Raw genomic sequence first — 25,089 nt, 5'->3', positions numbered from 1 at the left:
ATTGTGGGTAGACTCCCCGATATATGTCGGAGTGGTATGGGAATTTGGCGGAGTTTTTGCCCTCTGCTACTCTACTCGGTTATGGAGCATCACTATCCTCAACGAGTGATGAGACAGTTTGGCATGTTCCAGTACATACCTAACCCAATTGCCATAGATCATAATGAGCATGCCAGACTTCATTCCATGAACCGGAGCGGGAAAACCGGCTGGAACTGGTTAACTCATCACGCACCGTATGTTAGTCAGTGGGAGGCACGTCATCAAAACTTGGTGACCGGGGAACTCATGACATCTGTTGGAGTTGCCAATGATTACATGTCGTGGTACATGGAACATACGGTGTTATATGTGTCTAACCCACAGTTGTCAGCTGGCCCTAGGAGCGGTTTTCAAGACGAAGGAGCAAGGGTCCAAATGATGGTATATACAAGTTTAAAATTATTGATAGTTACCTTTTTTATTTTTAGTAAAAAATTAATTATTAATTATTTTTTTGCAGTCGGAGACGATGGGTCTAATTCACCGATCTGAAGATGTGGACGTTATTCATGGTGCGGCGTATCGGGCCCTTGAGATGTCTAATGTTCCATAATACACACAATATCCGACTCATCTGTCACAGAAGCCGGTGGACCTTGTTTCATATCCTCGTACACAGAGGGTAGGCAGGCCCCGACGTCGTGCTCGTGGTGGTAGAAACGTTGAAGAGGCCGGGACATCAAATTGGGGCCCAAACTTCGAAACAGGGGGGGGATCAGGATCCGGTGGTAACGAAGATGTAAATTTTGCGGTAAACCTTGGTAATACTGATATGGGTGGATCATGGCAGTCAGCGTCGGCTACGGCATGCTCCGAGGGTTATGACGTTGGTGACTTATTGAACCCCCAACAGAATGATATGGGTAACAACAATCAGTTTGTAGACCCAAACATAAGTCAGGCGGGGTTTTTTAGCCCCTCGTCCCATATGATGGACCCCAACACAAGTCTGGCAGGGTTTGTTACCCCTGCGTCACAGATGATAACATTTATGCCGGAGACCCAAACAGACTATCAGTATTGGCCCCCAAACCAAAGTAACGAAGATCACCGGAACCGTTATGCAGATGTTGAACCAAACCCCTTAAACTGGAGTCTCGACTTGAACCTGTTTCCACCATCACCGAATGACCCATAGAGTGTATTACTTTGTGAAATAAATATATTGTGTAATACATTGTGAAATAAATATATTGTGGTTTTTGATTTTGTTATTTGTGCAATATATTTTATTATTATTTTATTTTTCTAAGTAAACTGATACTAAAAAACACATAAACTAACACAATCATGAGGTATTTATATTTGTTTATCATTAAGGGTATAAAGGACATTTCACAATGTTAAACTAATAAGCATTTTTCTCAAAAAGAAAAAGTATTTTTAAATCAATTTCCACCCACTATAAATACCCCTACCATAGTGAATGAGAAGTCCACAAAAACCACAACCACCTTTATGGCTAACCAAGGTGACAATCAAGTAGCTGATGAGCAAAACAATTCGCATGTGGTCCAGAGAAAGTCATTTTCGATTCTAAACAAGTTAAGACGTCCAACCGGTCGTTCTAGCACTTCGTCTTTTCCAAAGCCGACCGAGGTCGTGCTAAATAACCGTGGGTCGTCTGCTCAGTCGAGTAAACCTGGTCGCAGCCCTCCAGAAAGAAAAAAATTTGCATTTCCAACCGAAAATTCCGAAAATTGGTCAAGGGATGCTGTTGAGTTTTACCTAAACGGGGATTCCCCTTTTTGTTATTCTCGCTTTTTAGGGGAAATACAGCTACCTAGAAGCTTTTGGGGTAGCCTACTAGGCTACGAATCTTGTGCATGCCTAAATGACATTGTAAACCCAATCCTTCTAGTATTAAATTTTGATTATACAAATCACTGATTAGATATATATTTTGTTTATGGCAGCATGTTCAAGCGTGGACGTTAAGGCTGATGCGGCTTCGACAATCTAAACTTTTAAAAGACCCGTCAAGGAAATTGCGTTGGACGGTTTTACCTCCGCAATTTTATGAAGACGTGTGTTATACGAAGGATTGTTTAAGAGCGGTAGACATGGCGGGAAAGAAGGAACCGTACCCTCCATTTTGGGAGGTTGATTATTTGTATATTCCGATATGGATTAAGCAGGAGGACTGGTTACTATTCCGTGTTGATATGTTTAACATGGAAATAACACAATATTGGACTGATAAAAGATGGGGAAATGAAAAAAGACGGCTGGTTGGACACGTGATGGACATTTTTCCAATTTTCTTCAAGCATTTTCTTGACCAAATCCACTATTGGCGAAACTCGAGATACTGCACAAAGAAAAAAGTTTCATTTGGTTATGTTCAAGACGGTGTGCCTCAGGACAATGGTAACATTGCTAATTCAGGGGTGCTTGTCTGTATGATGATGGAGAACCTTGTAAGAGGCAAGTCGCTCATTGATGAAACTGACGTAGAAGAGAGTTGTACCAACTACCGTCGCCACATGGCTAACGAGCTTTATAGATGGCGTTGTATGTAGGATGAATGTTGTTCTTGTTTATGAATTGTGCTTTCGTACTTTCTATATTATAAAAATTTAATGTTTCGTCATATTCCGACATATTAGGCTTTTTGTCAGAAAGGGCCAACCTTGCGTTTTCTGGGTCTGTTATCTCACCGGTGCGTCGCAGTTTGCCATCACCGGGTTTCTTCGTGTCGTATGCTAGGGTGAATAAGGACTTGGGGCATTGGCGTTGTCTCGCCAGAGGTCGTATCCTCTCGTTATGAGGGGGGAAAAACGGCCAAAAAGCCATTTTTGGCTTTTTGTCAAAAAGGGCCAACCTTGCGTTTTCTGGGTCTGTTATCTCACCGGTGCGTCGCAGTTCACCATCACGGGGTTTCTTCGTGTCATATGCTAGGGTGAATAAGGACTTGGGGCATTGGCGTTGTCTCGCCAGAGGTCGTATCCTCTCGTTTTGAGGGGGGAAAAACGGCCAAAAAGCCATTTTTGGCTTTTTGTCAAAAAGGGCCAACCTTGGTTTTCTGGGTCTGTTATCTCACCGGAGCGTCGCAGTTCGCCATCACCGGGTTTCTTTGTGTCGTATGATAGGGTGAATAAGGACTTGGGGCATTGGCGTTGTCTCGCCAGAGGTCGTATCCTCTCGTTATGAGGGGGGGAAACGGCCAAAAAGCCATTTTTGGCTTTTTGTCAAAAAGGGCCAACCTTGCGTTTTCTGGGTCTGTTATCTCACCGGTGCGTCCAAGTTTGCCATCATCGGGTTTCTTCGTGTCATATGCTAGGGTGAATAAGGACTTGGGGCATTGGCGTTGTCTCGCCAGAGGTCGTATCCTCTCGTTATGAGGGGGGAAAAACGGCCAAAAAGCCATTTTTGGCTTTTTGTCAAAAAGGGCCAACCTTGCGTTTTCTGGGTCTGTTATCTCACCGGTGCGTCGTAGTTCGCCATCACCGGGTTTCTTCGTGTCGTATGATAGGGTGAATAAGGACTTGGGGCATTGGCGTTGTCTCGCCAGAGGTCGTATCCTCTCGTTATGAGGGGGGAAAAACGGGAAAAAAGCCATTTTTGACTTTTTGACAAAAAAAGTCGAAATTGATATTTAATAATTTAATACAAGTACGATAAACAATTACACGTTTTATTAAGGACTTGGGGGCATTGGCGTTATCTCGCCAGAGGTCGTTTCCTCTCGTTTTGGGGGTGAAAAACGAGTTGCATAAAACTCATCCGCCATCTCTCGTCTGTATTTCGCGCAAGCCTCCACAACATCTCCCCCAATCCAGACGTCCTCGTCATTAACCAGTTTACTTAACAACATACAAACTAACACCCCTGAATCTGGTCCTGGGTTTTCCTTTTGATGTTGGCAAACTTCAGTATGTGTCACCATTGTGTTTTCCACATGTGGGCGTCCAGAATGTTCCCAGTATGCAATTTTTTCCAAAAATGTTTTGAATAACGATTCAAATTTTATTAGGGTTGGGTATACCCTAACTTGAATCAAGCTTGACCCATCAGAAACACTTGAAGTACATGTCCCAGTAAAATACAAAGTAAGGTGAAGTGTCCGCATATCAACACGAACCATGAACCAGTCTTGAAGGTCAACACAGATTGGAATATAAACCTGAGACAAAAATAAATAGGATAAACGTATTTGGTTTAAGATATACAGTGGGGGATGATAGTGTTACCGTATCGATGTCCCAAAATGGAGGGTAATGTTCCTTTAATCCAATAGCAAAAGGTAACGCACGATGGTTAGGATTCTCTTCCAAAAGGTCGAGAAATTGAGGTGGGAGAATCGTCCATGGAAACAGTTGTTCTGGTTTTTTGGATTTTTTTATTAAAATCCATCTGAACCTCATCATTCTCGTCACCCACCCACACACATGCTACAACGGTGAAAGTTTTATAACATAAGAATAAAACTAAATTTTCGGAGGGTTTTAATAATTTATACTCCTTACCAGTGGCGACAAGTAACCGTAGTTCTCGTATCCAAGTAGGGCACCCCAAAACTCGGACCCGAGTTGTCTCCTTCCAAGGAATCCGCTATAACAGAAAGAAGAATCTCTGTTATGATAAAACGCCATTACATTTTTTGACCATGATCTAGACTCTTCTGTTGGGTAATAATACCAGCATGTCTTTCTGGGATCTTCTCAGGGGGGGGGGGGGTATCAGGGACTTCCTCCAGCTCCAATAACGAGTCTTCCGGGTCCCCCATTTGTTGTGTGTCGTTGGTGCAATTCGAGATGGGGGTATGAGTGACTATTTATCCAGAGATGTTATACTAGGTCGCTATTTCATTCAGAGATGTTATACTAGGTCGCTGTTTCATTCAGAGATGTTATAGTAGGTCGCTGTTTCATACAGAGATGTTATACCAGGTCGCTGTTTCATACAGAGATGTTATACCAGGTCGCTGTTTCATACAGAGATGTTATACCAGGTCGCTGTTTCATACAGAGATGTTATACCAGGTCGCTGTTTCATACAGAGATGTTATACCAGGTCGCTGTTTCATACAGAGATGTTATACCAGGTCGCTGTTTCATACAGAGATGTTATACCAGGTCGCTGTTTCATATAGAGATGTTATACTAGGTCGCTGTTTCATTCAGAGATGTTATACTAGGTCGCTGTTTCATCTATAAAGGGCCCTCCATTGGTACCACCTCATCACTCTTCTTTGCAATACCATTTCGTAGTAATGGATAAGCGCAATGTTGGCAAACGGTTACCTCCTTTCTCCCACTTTCAAAACAATTGCTTAACTGAAGAAGACATGAAAGGTATTTTGGAATGGGAACTACCCCCAAAGGTTACTGTTCTGGAGGAAGGAAACAAATCAACAAAATCAGAACCTGTGGAGGAAGGAGGATCGTCTTCCGGTGCAGTTGTGAATCAGCAACTGGCGAAACAGAAGGACGTTCGTGGAAGAAATAAAGAGGTTGAAGAAATCCCCGTTGTTAAAAAAGTTTGGACCTATGACAATCAACAGTTTGATTTCAACCCTAACCCGGAGGAGGATTACGACCCAGAAGTCCTGAAGGAAGCTTGGAACTATGAGGAAGAAGAAGAAGACTGGTCCTGTGTTTGGCACAACCCATATTCTGGAGAAGAGTCAGACTCGGAACTATCATCTAGAGGTGACTGCCATTGGAAATAGGGTTGCTCCTTTTCTATCATGATGTTTGTTGTAGTGGTGTTTACTTGAAAGTTTTTTTGTCCTTTTCTATCTCTTTAGTGGAAGAAGGTTATTGTACTTTATTGTATCAGTAATTTATTGTACTAGTATTATAATAACTACCCACCCCTATACTTCTCCTGTCTATAAATACCACCTATCACCCAAATATGTCTTCACATCTTTACCTCACCCCACTAGTTATTCCGATGGAAGATGGTGATAACGAATTACACATTCATTTTCATTTGCATATACATGAAGGGGAGCCAAACCCTGCAAATGTTGAACGACAACCAAACCGTAACTCTGTTCAGCCACAACCGAACCGTAACACTGCTCATCCATAACCCAACGTTAACTCTGTTCAAGCACAACCCAACCGTAACTTTCTTGCACCCCAAACCAACAGTAACCATATTGGTCGACAACCAAACCCTAACAGTGTGCTCCCCTCCACTGAACACCTGCAAGCCCCTCCCAGACCTTCACCCCTCAACCAACATCCTCGCCCACCACCATATGTTGAACATCAAAGTCCTTGGGTTGTGCAGAACCCTAACCCTGCATCGCCAAGGGTTATAGATCCATACCCGATATGTAGGTTTGGATGCATCTACCATAGCTTGTGCTACCACCAATACGACAGTGATCGTGACTCTAATGCGTTATCAGATGATGCCGTCGTTAGTGATGATCCATGGGAACAATATCACAACTTTGACAGCGACTCTGATACATCCTTTTGATTCCAAAGCATGACTCGAATGCGTTATCAGATGATGCCGTCGTTAGTGACTTAGGGGTTCCTGTATTGGTAGATGTATTGTGTGTTCGTGAATTCTCCTAAATTAAAATAAACCACGTAATGTTCTTTGTTGTTTTTATTTTGTGTTTTGTGTTTGTGAATTTTCTTAAATTAATAGTCGTAAAAACTCATTTTTTTGGAACACATGTCTTAATTGTTAAATTACACCACTAATTGAGAATTCAAACAGAAATACCAAACACAAAACATAGGAGGATACACCTAACAGTTAACATTAAAACCACAAAAAGATACTAACTTAACGTCGGCCACAGGTCTTCCTGTTGTGCCCGGTTTCTCCGCATCTGCTGCATCGACGTGCCTGGGGTTCATCGTGGTAGTTAACATCCATCTCGTTTTGAATTCTTCTTGAACGAACCCTGCCACGATGTGTTGTGACCCTCGAAGGGTCCCCTTGAATTGTCCAGTCCGCTTCTTCCCACTCATCTTTGTGTCCCAGGGTGAAAAAATGACCGCTATATTGTTCCTGATAGGTGGTGGTGTGGAATATGGAGTGGGTAATGTCATGTGGTTGCTCACCCCTCCAAGCGCAAACTGCGATAGCATGGGAACAAGGGAATCTAAGCATTTGCCATTTCCCGCATGAGCACCGGCTGCGTCTTTATTCAACGGTGTACTCGTTTCCACCGTCATCATTGGTTTCTTCCCTTGAAACCACCGCGTAACGACCTTCTCTGACATTGTAGACAGACACTTCATGTTGCATGGCTACGGAATGCAACTTGTTAAACCTGGACCAAATTCGAGGGGGTAGAGGGGTATTGCAGCTTTGGGCCATCTGCGCGTGGCGAGCATACTCTGATACGTCCTTGGTGAACGTATAATGAATTAAGGCTTTTACTAGCAGGAGTCTTGCTTCCCATAAGACATTATTCATAGACTCAGATATGTTCGTCGTAAGGTTACCCCAACGACGGTTTCCGCGGTCATGAACAATAGTCCACTTGCTTTTGTCGATGTCGTTCAGGTAGTTCCAAGCACCCCGATTTAACATCTGCATTTCCCTCACAGCCCAAAGATACTTTCTTCGTTGACTTGTGCTCCCGATCATCCAACATAGCTTCCTAAGAGATTTGGTCTTGAACCTACCACTAAAATTGCTTTTGACATGCCGAAGACAATAACGGTGGTAGGCGTTTGGTTCTCTCCAATCCAGAAGGTTCTCCATCGCATTAATTATCCCGGCATGACGGTCTGATAGAACACAAATTCTACTGTTACAATCTTTGGTGACGTATTCTCTCAAATTTTGGAAAAACCAACACCAACTATGAACCGTCTCTTCGTCAACTAGCGCGTACGCCACTGGCATTATGTAGTTGTTGGCGTTTTTGGTTACCGCAACCAACAACTTACCACGGTACCCTCCTTTCAAGTGTGTGCCGTCCACAGAGATGACAGGCTGGCAAAGATGAAACGCGCGAATAGAAGGACCAAATGCCCAAAAAACATATTTGAATGTTGGATGTCCTGGAGCCGAGTGCGGGTGATGAAACCATGAAACCACCGTACCAGGGTTTCGAGACTAAAGCCGTAACACGTACTTTGGCAGCTCCTGAAAGTTGCTTTCCCAGGTTCCATATATCCTCTCAATTGCCTTTCTTCGTCCACGCCACGCCTTCGTATGCGTAACATTGACAGACATCGCTTGCTTTATATGCGTCCTGATGTGTTTCACCTTCAACGCAATGTCTGTACGAATTTGTGGCAGGATGTGTGCAGCGATATCCTTAGATCTAAGGCACCTGTTGTTGTTGCGTACCACCGTGGAATAACAAGTGTGGGCAGGCGCCCAGTTGGTAATTTGCCAAAGGTGTTGGTGTTTCTGTTTTGATGCCGTTGCACGCCATTCACACAAAGGAGCATGAGGGAAAGGGTTTTTAAAATTTTTGTTTCTCGTGTAGCATTTAACTTTGTATAAAGTTGGTTTGCTATCCATCACAAAAATTTCCCTTCCACGGCGAATGTTCCATTCTCGGATAGCAAGGTCCACCTCCTGTTTTGACTTGAAATACATGCCAAGACGTATATGTTTTACTTTTGGATTCCATACGTCCATTGGATTATCTTCATAATCCGGACACATGTAATCCCTAAGTTCCTCGTCCTCGTCTGGGTCGTCATGTGTCGCTGGAATGATAGGCCGCGGCTGAGCCAGGGTCAACTCAGTGTGTTGGTTGACTCCAGCCTCGTCGTCAGAAGTACCATCGTCGGATGGTGGTGCCTCTTCACTTTCAAAACTCTCTTCGGTGCTGCAACTTTCCGAATCATCAAAACCGTCATTATTGTTGTCACCCACCAGAAACTGGGAGGACGGACCTACTATGTTATCAACAGCAGGCATCAAGTGGTGTTCTTGAGTTGTTTGCCCGTATCCCTCGTCATCTTCATCAAAATCTTGGGTGTCAACGACATTACGTTGTGTAATGTCATGCAGAAGGTTTGTGAAACTCGTGTGTTGGACAGGATTGACTGCCTCCCACTGAACATAGATCTCGGCAATGAAGTTGGTTTCCGATACTTGGGCTAAATAGTTCATTGTTTCAATACCATCATCGTTGAAAATTTTTGTTGTCTGAGATATGCCCTGAAACGTGTACCCTAGTAACAATGAAAGGCGCACCGATTCTTTCTGAAGTTGAACATGATTACAGATTGAATCCACCAATTCGTCATACGACGATTTATGTCGCATAAGGAAAGAGGTTGTTAGTATGGATTGGTCAAACTGAACAGCCCCGTTAACAAAGGAAAACACACCGCCCCAATATAGTCTTACGAGGTATGGCCGAAAAGAATCCATGAACTAACAAAGTGAAATGTTAAGATATGATAAGGATGAGTGGGTTGTGTAACCTGGATTTGGTTTGTTAGGAAATGTTAAGGATGAGTGGGTTGTGTAGTGGGTTGAGAACCTAATACAACTAGTATTTAGACTACATGGTATGGTGATGGACCATCCTTGGAGGATGGTCCGCCACGTAGGCGACACATCACAATCCTCACTAAGATGCTCCATCCTCCAAAACTACAAGGCATGGTAGGATGATCCTAGTCATAGTCCTCACCATGTTTTTTTTATTTTTTTTATTATTTTATTTTTTTTAACATTTGACAAATATACTAATAAAATATTTTCATTAATATTAAACCCACATTACATAAATATTAAAAAAAAACATAAACTTAAAAAAAAGACTTAATAAAAATAAACATAAAGTTAAATAATTTGATGCTTTTTCATGATGTCGTCTTGTAGTTTTTTCAACATCGAACGTCTCGGCTCGGGTTCGTTCTCGACATTAATCATCATTATTTCCCATTCCTTAAGCCGAATTTTTTCATCGGAGATTCGGATTTTCTCATTCGACAATCGGACCTTTTCTTTTAACTTCTCGTCCGATGCACGGCTTTTTTCTTCGAAGGCGTGTTGGGAGTATCGGGGTTGTTGAACGGATCCATGAAAATTATGTGGAAGAAGGTTGAGAGTGTAGTGGAAGAGAGTGTAAAAATTATAGGAGAAAATGGTGAATTGTGGAAGTTAATTTGGTGTTTGATAGAAATTTAATATATTTTAAAAATGTAGCCGTTTGGCTTTATTCAAAAAATAGAAATTTAATTTTTTTTTTTAATAACGGTCATATTTTAATTAGGGGGGCCCACCTTTTGCTTCGTCGAGATCGTCCGAAAAGGGACGTTGGGGACGGCGACGTATGGGGGCGGCACGGTGTTTGGACCGTCGCCGACCCGCGACGGGCCGGGGCCGACCCCCATACCGTATAGCCTTATAGTGTTGGAGTAACAAGATAGTTGGTGGAGCCCACCATCTTCTGGATGAATATACATATAATAATATTTTTTAAATATTCAAAAAAGTAAAAATGGTAGTTCTCTTAAAACAACTTTAAATACATTGAAATGGTTATTTGTTTCAACTAATCAGTTAGTCGGATTTTATTATTCGTTTGAAGTCTTGGTTCTAATTTTTTTTTCAACCATCATTGAAATTAGGGTTACAACAAGGCATGATACAAACCCAGATATAAAAAGGTTATTTATTTGGTAATTCAACAAGATTACAACATTACAATAAGATCTATCAAACTCGCAAATTACATAAATGTAGTACTATTTTAATTACATATAGGCAGAAATACAATGTTCATTTCGTAGTATTTTAACAAATCATTTCTAATTGCAAGACTGTTTGTCAGGGCAGAAGTACAATGTTCACTTCGTACTATTTTAACAAATCATTTCTAATTGCAAGACTGTTTGTCGGGCTTCCAATTAGAAGTAAAATACAGTGAATCCCGTGCCATTTCTTCTTATATCGAGCTTCCTGACGCAACTTTTTATGCGAAGGAAATGAGAGGTCGAAGGTTAAGGATGCTGGAGGATCTCCATGGGGCTGATTCCAACACCAAAACTGGCAGAATAATTTACGGGAGGAGGTGGTAGATGACATATACCTCAGCGTCTGCTAAATCTTTCATAAGACTCAATAGCAGACGCTGACGCAACCACACCAGCAAATTTCATTATCTTCGTACACCTTACGGGAGGAGATGGTAGATGAGAATAATCTTTGTCATCCACACAAGATCTTCCCACTTGATATACGAAAATTAAAACTGAGAAAAACATCATGACGAATGATCCAAGAGAATCATCATACATTGACAAAATTTTCGTATCGGCAGAAATATCAACCAACGAACATTTTTAATAAAGAACATGATACAGAGACACAATTTAAATTTCAACATTTTAACAAACATAGTATGTTGTTCACAACACACGAATTTGGTGTGCATCTCTTATGTGACACAGTTGGGTTATAAAACATATAAATTTCAAATTTCAGAACACATTTCAACATTGCAATATCATTCTGCAACTTTAATAAGCTTGTGACACCATTCTGCGATCTTTATTAAGATTGTAGTATGATTCTGCGACTTTCAATAAGCTTGTAGTATGAAACAGCAACCTTGAATAACATTGCAGTATGAAAAAGCGACCTTCATTAACATTGTAGTATGATTCTGCGACCTTGAATAACATTGCAGTATGAAAAAGCGACCTTCATTAACATTGTAGTATGATTCTGCGACCTTGATTAACATTGCAGTTTAATACAGCGACTTTCAGAAGGTCGCTGTATCAAACAGCAACCTTCAACATTTTGTGCAGCTTTTGCAGAATGTGCCTGAATTTGCAGAATTCTTCAATGAAGGTCGCTGTATGGAACCACAACCTACCTAATTGTGAAAACAAAATTTTTACCCACCTAATAACACTCTTTTGTGGTTCAAACCACCTATTTATGCAAAAAATTCTATAACTTATGACTAGGTTAAGCTAGTTCACTAGCTGTCTTCGTGTGAGAGCTAGGTAAAGAAATCTTTCCCTGCACTGACTGCTGATACTATCTCACCGCTTGAACTCTGCATGGATGAGGAGGAAGTGACTTGGAAAGGCCTTGCGGGAGATGACTCGAAGCGTCTAGGTGGAACATGCAATATCTCGAAGCTTCCTTCTAACATCTCCACAACTTTACTTATAGATGGCCGATCTGATGGATTAGACTGAATGCACCAAAGGCTCACTATCATCATCTTCCTAGCTAATTCCTCTTCCTCTTCACTTGTCACCCCATAGTCCCCTAAATCACCTCCAACTTCTACTTGCTTGTACACCCAATCTGGAAAGTATGCTTCACTTGTGCTAGTCCCGCTAGTGTTATTGTGCTTACGTGCACCCGTCATTTCAAGAACCATCATCCCGTAGCTATACACATCAGACTTGTGAGATGCACCTCCAAGACTCTTGAAAAATACTTCAGGTGCCATGTATCCGGCAGTACCTCTTGCACCCATTACAGACACAATACTTTCTTTCGTCTTGCACAACTTAGCCAGACCGAAATCAGATATTTTTGGGACAAATTCTTCGTCCAATAAGATGTTGTGAGGCTTTATGTCAAAGTGCACAATTCTTGTGTTACAACCTTTGTGAAGGTACTCTAGGCCTCTTGCAATCCCTTTTGCGATTTGGAACAATGTCTTCCAGTCCAAATGGGAGCCATCACCACGTAGAAACTTATCCAAGGATCCGTTTGGCATGAACTTATACAACAGGGCTCTTTTCTTTCCTTCAAAGCAGAAACCTAAGAGAGTGACTATGTTGACATGAGAAGTTCTACCAATGCTAGCAACTTCATTAATGAAATCTTCGCCATCTCCTGTTGCTTCACTCAAGAGCTTCACTGCAACTAGATGCCCATTAGGCAGTTGTCCTTTGTAACACTTCCATATCCTCCGTGTCCCAGTTTCTCTAGGAACGAATTTGTCATTTTCTCAATTTCTGAATACTTGTATCTTTTTGGTGCCAAATTTCCATAATTCCTTATGAATATTTCTATATTATCATTTGCAGCTTCGGGTCCTTCTGTAGTTACAGGTAACCTCACTAGCTTGGACCGCTCTTTGATTGTATGCCTTTTTCGCCGTTGTCGGGAAACAAAGATTCTACATCCGATGACAACAACGAAAACAACAATAACCGCTCCAACGATTGCAAGTACTAGGATTCAAAGATAAAAGATTCAAATTTTAGTTCTTGAAACACTAACTGATGAAGAAAGTATAGTGTATTTAGTGAGAGTATAACACATACCTATACCCAGAGAATTACTCTTTGAATCCCCTGCATCTACGCAGAATTTCAAGAAAATGTTAGTTTCATACGTATATCATCAAAACATCAAAACTTAAAGCTTATGACTAAGTTACCCGATGAACGAACGATCCCTCTTGTGTTAAGCTACTCCAGTACTTAAATGGAAAATATATCAAAAAACAAAGTAAAATTTGATTTAGCAGGAATACATGCTAAAAAAAGTTATAATTTGCAAGAAAAGTTTTGACTTAGTAGGCTTGTAAGGCGGAGACTTCAATTCGTTTACGTACTACCTTGTGCTCTTGATCCGCCAAATGTTTCGTAACATGAAAATAAGTAAAAGTTGACAGGTTTTAAACATGAAAAAAAGCCAAAATCTTTATGAAGATTGAAGACCCAAGGAAAAAAAAACTTCTGTTATAGAAATTGACTCAACTTTTCATTATAGTTTTATGAAACAAATTCTTATTATATCTTTTAAGAGGTTAAACAAATAACCCTTGTCTAGCAGTAATTGAGTTTGGGTCAGTTCTATTTTAAGCAACCTTTTTTTTTCAGATATTATTCCTGACTTCATAAAGGTTCGTTTTTTTACAACATATTTTTAGTCCTAATATCGCCTGATCTGCGCTTACAGGAACCACACCACATTTGTGGGCCCATCACCAATGCCACTAGAATATGGGCCAATGCGGTTTAAATAGACGATTAACATGTTCACAATCTGACCAAAATATGAGGAATACGAGATCAAAAAAAATCACTTACCTCCGCCGCTGTCGACAGAAACACTGTTACAAGTTGCAGAGAAATTCCCGCTAGCACAGTAGCAAACAAACTGATCAGGTGAGGTTGAGCTAGACCCACATCTACCACCAGACCGAACACACTGATCACACTCTTCGTTATATGCCGTCCACCGTAGATTGAAACCATCCTGCATAGCTTGTTTCAATTCACTCTCTGTAGCATTAAGTATTCGATTTACCCAAGACTGATCTACTGGTACAGTTATATGACTGTTGCATTGCACCAAAATACTACTAATCGTAGTATCAGTGTTGATTAAACTGGTTCTGTAGAAATAATTATCGCTTTGTGTCTGATTAAAATCGCAACTGAACCGAAAACTAGCAGCCAACGGATTCACACCTAATATACCTTGGCATCCGTAGTACAAAGATACATCCTCCTGGCCAAAATTATTGCCGTTGAAAAGTGTAGTGTTATAGGTGGTGTTGTAAAGAGTTTGAGGGCAAAGGTTGGTCCATAGATCATTTCTAGCAACAGTGACCGTGTGTATACTGCTGTCAGTTTTTAGGACCCGGTAGTCTACTGGTCCTAAACGGAGCATAGGAATATCAGATCGGCAGGATAGCTGAAAATCCGGGCGGCCGCAATGTTGTGGCCTGCCTGACAGCCAAAAAGGGTACTCGATTTTATCGATGTCTCCACACTGGACCGACTGACGGCATATATCGTATGGACTAGTGTCCTGGCAACGAGCGACTGGAAAAGAGATGATGGTGGCTAGAACCACCGTTATGGCTAATAGAGCGGGGGTCGGGCCTAGAAGAGGTTTCATGTTTGGGAGGAACCAATGAATGAGGATGATGAACAATGAATGAAGTAGAAAGGAAGGTGGTTTATGGGAAAAAATGAAAGTGGAACAAGTCTATTGATTTGTTGAATTGTAAATTTCGTATGTCTTTCCTGAAAATCGAAATAGAAGTTCCAGCTGACTAACAAATATTAAGTTGACCGGGCGCTTGGAATACAGAGTCAACAAGCCTTACGAGGAGCCAGAGACCGGCATGTTTCCCCGCTCGGCCAAGTGTTCCGAGTTTTCGCCCACTTCCAAGTCTTCGCCTACTTCCAAGTCTTCGCCTTTAGATAACAAAAAGTGTCCCTCCACCAAACTAAGACGAGAGTTTCACCTTTTGAAGCACCAGTCGCCCTAGGGCCAGGCCGAGTCATAAAGGCTTTGATAACTCAAAAGTCTAATTTCTGATCCGTTTGGGTTAACATGTTTATTAAGATGTTTTTTTTTTTTTTTACTTAATGTGTAGTATTTTTAATGAATATATTTTTGTTTTTATATTTACTTAATGTGTCGTATTTTTTAAATAAAAGGAATTATAAAGATTAATTTTTATAATATTTGTCATGTTTGATTTGTTTATCTCAATTTATATTATAGTTTCAGATTGTCACTTAAGGCTAAAGAATATAGCTATTGATAGCTTGTTGAGTAACCCAAAATGCTACGCGTAATGAGTTATGGATTACTAGAATATTTGATGATGTCTAACAAGTTTTTACGTTGTGTATTTTTAAAGGCAATTATGTATGAGTATAAGAACGATTGTTTTTTACTATTTAGTTCTGTTATTTTTTTTAGAATAATCATCGTTGATTTATGGTATATTAAGGGTGTACATATTCAGACACCTTGTTCCCTAAATCCACACCCTTCTATACGCTTCGTATAGGGCTATACGAAGCGTATAGGGTTGCTTTTCCCGACCAACTTCTGCACCTCGTACAACGTCACATCAGTCAACTTATACGGGGAGTCTAGGCCTGTACGAGGGGCCAATACGAAGGCCCTTAGACGCCTCGTATAGACCTATACGAGGCGTCTTGGACTGACCGATTTGACTATGAAGGGACTATGTCTGACATGACTTAAAGGCATACGGGGAGTAAAGACCTATACGAGGCGTCTTTAGCTCCCATAAAATGCAACCTACAGTGCGTTCTTGGTCCACATCCGAGGTTTCAACAAAAAACCACTCACATTCTGTTTGTTTTTTTATTTGTGTTTGCGTTATTATCATCCCGGAGTGTTGAAATGTCATCATATTGGAACGGCAACTATATCTTCGGGCAATATTCTAGCGAAAACTGGGGGCACGAAAGCGTTCCGGTAACAGTTATTAGCGTAAATGTTATAATTACTTGTTGTTTTCGTTTATTATTTACTAATGATGATACGGTTGTCTATTTTGGAGGAGTCTGGCATTCCCGATTCTAATGAGCAAGAGGAGGTTGTGTCTAGTATACAAGGAAAACAAAACAGCCCGTTTCTAGATTTGAACAAGCATCCTCCTGTTGATGAAACAGCCCCTGTAGATGACTCATACCCTGCTAGTGGATACGGAGGAGACGGTGGATACGGAGGAGACGGTGGATACGGAGGACACGGTGGATACGGAGGAGACGGTGGATACGGAGGAGACCGTGGATACGGAGGAGACCGTGGATACGGAGGAGACGGTGGATACGGAGGAGACGGTGGATACGGAGGAGACCGTGGATACGGAGGAGACGGTGGATACGGAGGAGACGGTGGATACGGAGGGGACGGTGGATATGGTGGATACGGTGGATACGGGGGATACGGTGGATACGGAGGAGACGGTGATCATCAGCAATTCATTTCCCCGGGCACTCCTTATGTTCATCAAAACAATTCGGACGTTGGAGGATATGGTGGTTATGGTGGATATGGTAGATATGGTAGTGAAGCACCTCCCATTCTGGACAGTCTGTACTTAAAAAAGACGGTATAAATTACTATTTTATTATTAATATTTTATTATTATTAATTTTATTATTATTATTTTTATTATATTATTATTATTATTATATTATTATTATTATTATTATTATTATTATTATTATTATTATTATTATTATTATTATTATTATTATTATTATTGTCGATGTTACAGGTTTTCAACTCCTTAGATGAACTAAAGAAACGGATACAAGAAATAGCAAATGCGGATGGTTTCGTTATTGTCACCCGTCGATCAAAGAAAATCGGGGGAAGAACCGGGAGGGTATGGCTTGAATGTGATCGTGGTGGTGAGCACCAGAGTACAGCAACACTTAGAAAAGCTGGAAGCAAAAAAACCGGTTGCCCGTTTTACCTGCTGGCTGTCCGAAACCACCCGTATGAAACCTGGGAGATAAAAGACGGAACAATTGAACATAACCACGAACTTTGTGAGGACCTGTCGGCCCACGCGTTTGTGCGAAGGTTTACTCCAAGCGAAATGAAACTGATCGAGCAGCTGACAGCTCAAAACATGGAGCCGCGCAAAATATTTCAAACGATAAGGAAGCAGGACCCCGACAGGTTTCATGTTCAGAAAGACGTTCAAAACGTTGTAGCGAAGATTAGAGCCGAACAAAGACAAGGATTGACTCCCATGCAGTCACTAGAAAATGTGCTGATGAAGAACGACTTTATTTACGAGATCCGGGAAGAACCCGGAACAGAGATCGTAACAGAGATCTTCTTTCTTCATCGGGACTCGAGAGTCTTGTGGCGTGCATTCCCCCACGTCATGATGATCGATGCAACGTACAAGACAAACATATACAATATGCCCTTTATCCAGATTGTTGGTATGACGCCTACCAACAAATCGTTTATTATCGCGCATGCCGTTGTTAGTAAAGAACGGGGTGATAACTTTGTGTGGGTGCTTGAGAGGGTTAAGGCAATGTTGGATGAATGTATGGAGCCACGTGTGATTTTAACGGATAGAGACCTAGCCCTTATGGGCGCGTGTGCTAAAGTATTTCCAGACGCCTTCAGTGCATGGACGCCTCGTATAGGTCTATACGAGGCGTCTAGGTTTGCAAAAGTGTGGATTTAGGCGCAGTGGGTGTCCGGATAGATTGGCCCTATATTAATTAGGGGTAAATTACAAGCTTAATATATGGTATGCTCTAAAGATCAATTTTAAACTATAGTAATTTTACTTGTACACCACTGTCCTTTTTAGTTTTACATGTAATTATAGCCATACTGGTCCCTCATATAGGAGGTAACTTACATGGGTCAACCGTCAATGTCAAGTGTCTCTAAAATATCTACATGGGCAATATCTAGAGTTGGTGAAAGGATAACTGAGTTCAATGGATGTAAACCACCATAATGTTATCTTGATTTATTGAGTTCTATCAAGACAAAATACTTCTAGATTACTATGAATAACTATCGCACAAATTAGTCACGACTATTATTCAGCCACATTAAAAGTGTTTTCAAATTTATCGACTCTTCAACATGATACGCCGACTCATCCCATGCTCAGAGGTCCATCCACGGACGCAGAAGCGTGACAAATTCGAAAACATGGTTGGTCAACTGACATTTTTGTAATTTTCCCTTAAAAGTCACTGGGTCCAATTTCTTCATCACATAGCACAACTTTTAAAGCATGAGGTACTATCTCTTGTGAAACTATTAAAAATTTGTTTGAAGTATAGGTGAGCAATTTGATAAATTTCTACTCCAGATACAGAAAAGTCGTTATATTTGGAAAGCGTGTGATCTACTTTTTAAAACTTTTGATACATAAGAATTTACTTGAAGGATATATCAAATTATAAAAAGGGCAGTGAAGTACTTTGAGCATCCCAAAATGGGGAACTTATTATCGCCCTCTATGAAGCCAAGGTGGTATCTGTCGCTGCTCGTGTGCGTTGGGGAGGGACCTCCGTGAGCTTGCATCTGTGGTGACGGTTGAGCTCGGGTAGGGTTGGGTGGACCAGGGCCAGAGTAGGTTTTTATTATATTTTTTTTTTATTTTCGGTTGATCCAGAGTAGGGTTATCACGAGCAAAAGCGAGCCAAACAAGGGTAGACTCGAACTTGACTTGTTTACAAATTGAGCCGATTTACAACCAAGTCAATTTTGAGCTAGCTATAAAATATAAATTGTTCTAAATAAAATATCTACATAAAATTATTTTAAAATAGATATTGTAGGTCCCTAAAGGAGGATCTAGAACACCTATCCTTGTTGTCGATTACACCCGCAAGTGGGTGTACAAACCAAGCAAGAGAACACGAATACAACACAAGATACAACGTTTAAAGCTTCAAATGTATTATAACCAGTAGAGTTTGTTTACAAAGATTATAGAAGATACTGCTCTCAAACTCACTGTGTTCTCTCTATGTGTTCTCTGTTCAACTTCTCTGCAAAAGGTGCTTTATATAGCAACCTTATCTACAAGACCAACGAAGAATGGACCTGGGCCCAGATACTAACAGACGAAGAATGTGAAAACCGGTTAATCTCTTAACACCATGATTAGTTAGATAGATAGTTTAAAGTTAGTTAATTAGCAGTTACAAAGTATAGGGGCCGAAATTGACAAGATGGAAGATTATAACCACCACCACCACCGAAGGGGTGTGTCCTCTTCCCTTCTCCTCATACCGATCGGCCAAGAGACACCACCAAAGGAGACGCAACTGTTCGGATAAATGGCTATAAATCGACACAACTCTTCACAAGCAATCTCATCCACAAGATCCAAAAGACGCGACTATTCACGAAGAGACGTGTCCTTTCATTCGCATCCATTCAAGTCTATAAATAGGGCTGAAATTTGTTTCATTTGTAAATTCGATTCTAGTTATTCGATTTGTATATACTCACATTCATACATTTCGGTTATATACAAGTTCGATTATTGTTTATTATTCAAGTTTGTTATCACGCTCGTTAGAGATCAAGATCCAAGTTCGGGCCAACAAATTGGTATCAGAGCATCAGGCTCTAGGCGTGGGAATCGCAAGGCATCGCAGGGAATTCGCGATCAGGTTTCAATTTCGTTTTAAATTCTCAAAGTTTCATTTCAGAGTTTTATTTTCGGTTCTAGGAAAGTCGGTTGAACCGAACGGTTAGGAATCTAGGGTTCGTTTGCTTTGATTCCGGGGTTATAGTGCGAATTAGATTGATTTGGTTGTTTTGGTTATTACACGATTCGGGTAATCGGGGTTGTTAAGATATATTGAAACCAAAAGGAAAGTTTAGTAAAAGTGAAGATTATTCGACAGGAAGAAATGTCAGGAGCAACCGGGCAAAATCCGATAAATGGAAATTCTCTTTCCCAGTTTCAGTGTCCGATTCTGAAACCAACAAACTATACGGTTTGGGCTATTCGTATCAAGACGATTCTTGAAGCGAATGGTTTGTGGGAAACGATTGAACCGGCAGAAAATGCAACGGTAGACGCTAAGAAAGATAAGTCTACAATTGCATATCTGTTTCAAGCAATACCAGAAGACGTTGTATTGCAAGTTGCAAGTTGTAAAACCGCAAAAGAGATTTGGGAAAATCTAAAGATTAGACACGTTGGCGTAGATCGGGTACAAAAGGCGCGTATGCACACGCTAATGTCAGAATTTGAAATGTTGCAAATGAGGGACGACGACACTATTGATTCGTTCACCGCAAAGATTAATAGTATCGTTACCCGAGCAACAGAAGTAGGATCGACTATGAGTCAATCGACTCTAGTACGCAAACTCTTAAATGGCGTACCAGATAGGTTTACTCAAATCGTTGCCTCTATGGAACAATACTCCGATCTAGAAACTATGCTACAAGAAGCGGTCGGAAGACTAAAGACGTATGAAGAACGTCTCAAGTTAAAGAAAGGAAACCAAGGAGAAAGCCAAGATAGGCTTATGTTTACACATCAGGATAACAACAGAGGAAGGCAATCTGGAAACCGCGGTCGTGGTAGATTTAACCAGACGCGTGGAAATTGGCGAAACAACGGAAATAGGCAAAGTCCCAGAAACGAAGGATCTACATCTAGATCTAGAAATGGAAATTCTAGAAATTGGAGGAAGTTTGCGAGAACCGACCTAAGTAAGATCCAATGCTTTAAGTGTCAGAAGTTTGGACACTACAAGAAGGACTGTTCTGAGAAAGACGAAGTGCAAGAACATTCAAACCTCGTCGAGGAAGACGAAGCACCCGTATTGCTGATGACAATACAAGAAGAAAATGTTCAAGAAAGGGCTCTGCTAAACGAGGAACATATAAAACCGACAAGTTATGCCTCAGAAAATGAAAATCTATGGTACTTAGACAACGGGGCGAGCAACCACATGACAGGAGTGCGAAGTCACTTCAAGGAGTTAAATGAAACGGTGACAGGACAAGTACGATTCGGTGATGGGTCACACGTAGAAATTAAAGGCAAAGGTTCAATATTACTGGAATGTCTGAACCAAGAACAAAAGATTGTTTCACAAGTATACTACATTCCAAGTCTGAAGACCAATATATTGAGCCTCGGACAACTTACAGAAGTCGGTTGCAAAGTGGTTATGGACGGAGATCTACTTACTATCCGAGATCGAAATAGAAAGCTACTAATGCGAGTCAAGAGAATGAAGAACAGGCTGTACAAAGTCAAACTGAAAACGGGAAAACCAATCTGCTTACTATCAAAGACCGAAGATACAGCATGGTTATGGCACGCAAGGTTAGGCCATTTACACTTCGACGCTATTAAGGAAATGACTCGTAAGAACTTGGTACATGGAGTTCCCCAAATAAGTCATGCTAGTCAAGTCTGTGACGCATGCTTATTAGGAAAACATAGTAGGGCACCATTTCCAAATCAGGCAAAGTTCAGATCTTTAAAACCTCTGGACTTAGTCTATGGAGATTTGTGTGGTCCTATAACTCCACCAACACATGCTGGGAAGAAGTATATATTCTTACTTGTAGACGACTGTACTCGCTACATGTGGGCATATTTACTAACTTCCAAGGATCAAGCATTCGAAACATTTAAGGAGTTCAAAGAAAAGGTTGAAAAGGAAGCGCAGACCAAGTTAAAGATGCTAAGGACGGATAGAGGAGGTGAATTCACATCGGCTGAATTCAACAAGTATTGCAAAACCAACGGCATAGCAAGACAGCTTACAGCACCATACTCCCCACAGCAAAATGGAGTAGTAGAAAGGCGAAACAGGACGATGTTATCCACTACTCGCAGTATGCTAAAGGCAATGAACATGCCACAGAACTTTTGGGGTGAAGCAATACGACACGCGATATACGTACTAAACAGGGTTCCGACAAAAGCCCTGGTGAACAAGACACCATATGAAGCATTGAAAGGAAGGAAGCCAAATTTAGAACACTTGAAGGTTTTTGGCTGCACTGCTTACGCTAAGGTACTACCACTTCAACAAAAGAAGTTAGATGATAGAAGCGCACCTATGGTATACCTTGGAATAGAAGAAGGATCAAAGGCGTACAGATTATATGATCCAGCAAAGAACAAGATATGTGTCAGTAGAGATGTAAAGTTCATGGAAGGTCAACCATGGAACTGGGATAGTTATATGGAAACGGTAGATTCAGGGAATCCCGAATGGACTAACTTTGTCATTCAAGAAGATGACATACCACCAGAGTTAGAAGAAAATGAACCAAGTAGTCCAGGCAGTAGCTGGCCACATCATGACGACTCAGGAGTAGATCAGACAGAGGAACAAGACTCCTATGTAACCCCGCCAGCACATTCGTACAATCAGAACTCAGCAGGAAGTTCAAGCAGTTTATCAAGTGGAGGTCCATCCACTTCTGAAAGCACAACGGAGAGTATTAGTGACACTCCAGTAAGACTAAGAAGTCTCGAAGACCTGTATGAAGAGACAGAAGAAATACAACTAGATCCACATGAATTATTACTCGCAGAAGAAGAACCAAGGAATTACAAGGAAGCATCTAGTGACAGAAAGTGGATTGAAGCAATGAAGGCTGAGTTAGACTCAATAAACAAGAATAACACTTGGAAGTTGACGGAACTGCCAAGTGGTCACAAAGCAATAGGCTTAAAGTGGGTATTCAAGACTAAGAAAGATGCAAACGGAAATATTGTCAGACACAAAGCAAGGCTAGTTGCAAAGGGATATGTTCAGCAACACGGAATAGACTTTGACGAAGTCTTTGCACCAGTAGCACGTATGGAAACAGTACGACTAATGTTGGCTTTAGCAGCATATCAAGGTTGGGAGGTACATCATCTAGATGTGAAATCTGCATTCTTACACGGAGACCTCAAGGAGGAAGTCTATGTATCACAACCAGAAGGATTTATAAAGCCAGGAAATGAAGGAAAGGTTTACAGACTATCAAAAGCACTGTATGGATTGAGACAAGCACCAAGAGCTTGGAATACGAAGTTAGATCAAACCCTAAAGTCACTTAACTTCAAGAAGTGTACTTTAGAGAACGCAATCTATACAAGAACAAGTGAAGCCTCTACACTAATAGTTGGAGTCTATGTTGATGACTTGATAGTCACTGGAACATCAAAGAAGGAAATAGACATCTTCAAATCTCAGATGAAGAACAAATTTGATATGAGCGATCTAGGATTGCTAGCATATTATCTGGGAATAGAAGTAATTCAAACAGGGGGTGAGATAGGCATCAAGCAGACAAGATATATCAACAAGATACTCAAAGACGCTGATATGTTATCCTGCAATGACACGAAGACACCCATGACTCCAGGAACTCAATTAACAAAGACTGAAGAAGGAGATCTAGTAGATGCAACACATTACAGAAGCCTGATAGGTTCACTCAGGTACTTATTGCATACAAGACCAGATCTATGTTACCCAGTCAGTCTACTTAGTAGATTCATGCAAGAACCAAAGGAGCAACACCTGAAAGCAGTAAAGCAAATACTACGTTACATCAAAGGAACTAAAGAGCATGGAATCATTTACAAAAGACAAGGAGGATGTAAGATCACGGGTTATAGCGAAAGTAGTTTTGGAGTTAATACAGACAAAGGAAAAGGAACAACTGGTCTGGTATTCTACTTTGGAGAATCACCTATAACCTGGTGTACACAAAAGCAACAAACAGTGGCACTATCATCATGCGAATCAGAATTCATGGCAGCCACTGCAGCAGCATGTCAAGCACTATGGCTTAAAAGATTGTTAAGTGAAATCACAGGCTGGAAGGAAGAGAAGATAACACTCAGAGTAGATAATGTTTCAGCAATAGCACTCATGAGAAACCCAGTCTTTCACGGAAGAAGCAAGCACATTGACACACGCTATCACTTCATAAGAGAATGCGTGGAAAACGAAGATATCAGTGTGGAGCATATAAGTGGAGAACTACAACGGGCAGATATACTAACAAAGGCACTAGCAAGGATCAAGTTTGCTACAATGAGGGAACTGCTCGGAATTCAAGACTTAAAGCAATTCATGGATGTTCGAGATTAAGGGGGTGAATGAAAACCGGTTAATCTCTTAACACCATGATTAGTTAGATAGATAGTTTAAAGTTAGTTAATTAGCGGTTACAAAGTATAGGGGCCGAAATTGACAAGATGGAAGATTATAACCACCACCACCACCGAAGGGGTGTGTCCTCCTCCCTTCTCCTCATACCGATCGGCCAAGAGACACCACCAAAGGAGACGCAACTGTTCGGATAAATGGCTATAAATCGACACAACTCTTCACAAGCAATCTCATCCACAAGATCCAAAAGACGCGACTATTCACGAAGAGACGTGTCCTTTCATTCGCATCCATTCAAGTCTATAAATAGGGCTGAAATTTGTTTCATTTGTAAATTCGATTCTAGTTATTCGATTTGTATATACTCACATTCATACATTTCGGTTATATACAAGTTCGATTATTGTTTATTATTCAAGTTTGTTATCACGCTCGTTAGAGATCAAGATCCAAGTTCGGGCCAACAGAATGGAGATCATCCCACGAACAATAAACATCCATGAAGAATGACTGATTCTTCGTGAACTACCTTTTGCGAACAATTAAGTCTGACGAACATTGAGTCTTCGTCCATATTGATTCATCGTGGGTCTATATGGACGAACATTGAGTCTGCGTCCAAAGGAGTCTTCGTCCAAAGCAATCATTCTTCGTCGACAAGTATGGACGAACCAGTGGCGGACCCAGGATTTTTTTCCTTGGGGGTGCGGAAATTTTTTAAAGATTT

At 41.0% G+C, this 25,089-nt stretch overlaps 1 protein-coding gene and 1 pseudogene across 1 annotated transcript; both read right to left on the bottom strand.

Annotated features, from left to right (window-relative positions):
- Nucleotides 1–7,164: 7,164 nt before the first annotated feature.
- On the bottom strand, nt 7,165–7,875 carry LOC110887675. The gene has a single exon (XM_022135251.1). The coding sequence runs from the start codon at nt 7,873–7,875 to the stop codon at nt 7,165–7,167; it is 711 nt and encodes a 236-aa protein (XP_021990943.1).
- Nucleotides 7,876–11,606: 3,731 nt separating this feature from the next.
- On the bottom strand, nt 11,607–15,184 carry LOC110889425 (annotated as a pseudogene).
- Between the last annotated feature and the right edge of the window lie 9,905 nt (nt 15,185–25,089).

Source organism: Helianthus annuus, chromosome 11 (genome assembly GCF_002127325.2).
Source record: "Helianthus annuus cultivar XRQ/B chromosome 11, HanXRQr2.0-SUNRISE, whole genome shotgun sequence".
Lineage (NCBI taxonomy): Eukaryota > Viridiplantae > Streptophyta > Magnoliopsida > Asterales > Asteraceae > Helianthus > Helianthus annuus.
This window is presented reverse-complemented; position numbering and strand designations above follow the sequence as displayed.

What these genes read in the sequence shown, in the direction of transcription:
- LOC110887675 (XM_022135251.1), bottom strand. Translation starts at nt 7,875, where the DNA reads ATGCCAGTGGCGTACGCGCTAGTTGACGAAGAGACGGTTCATAGTTGG.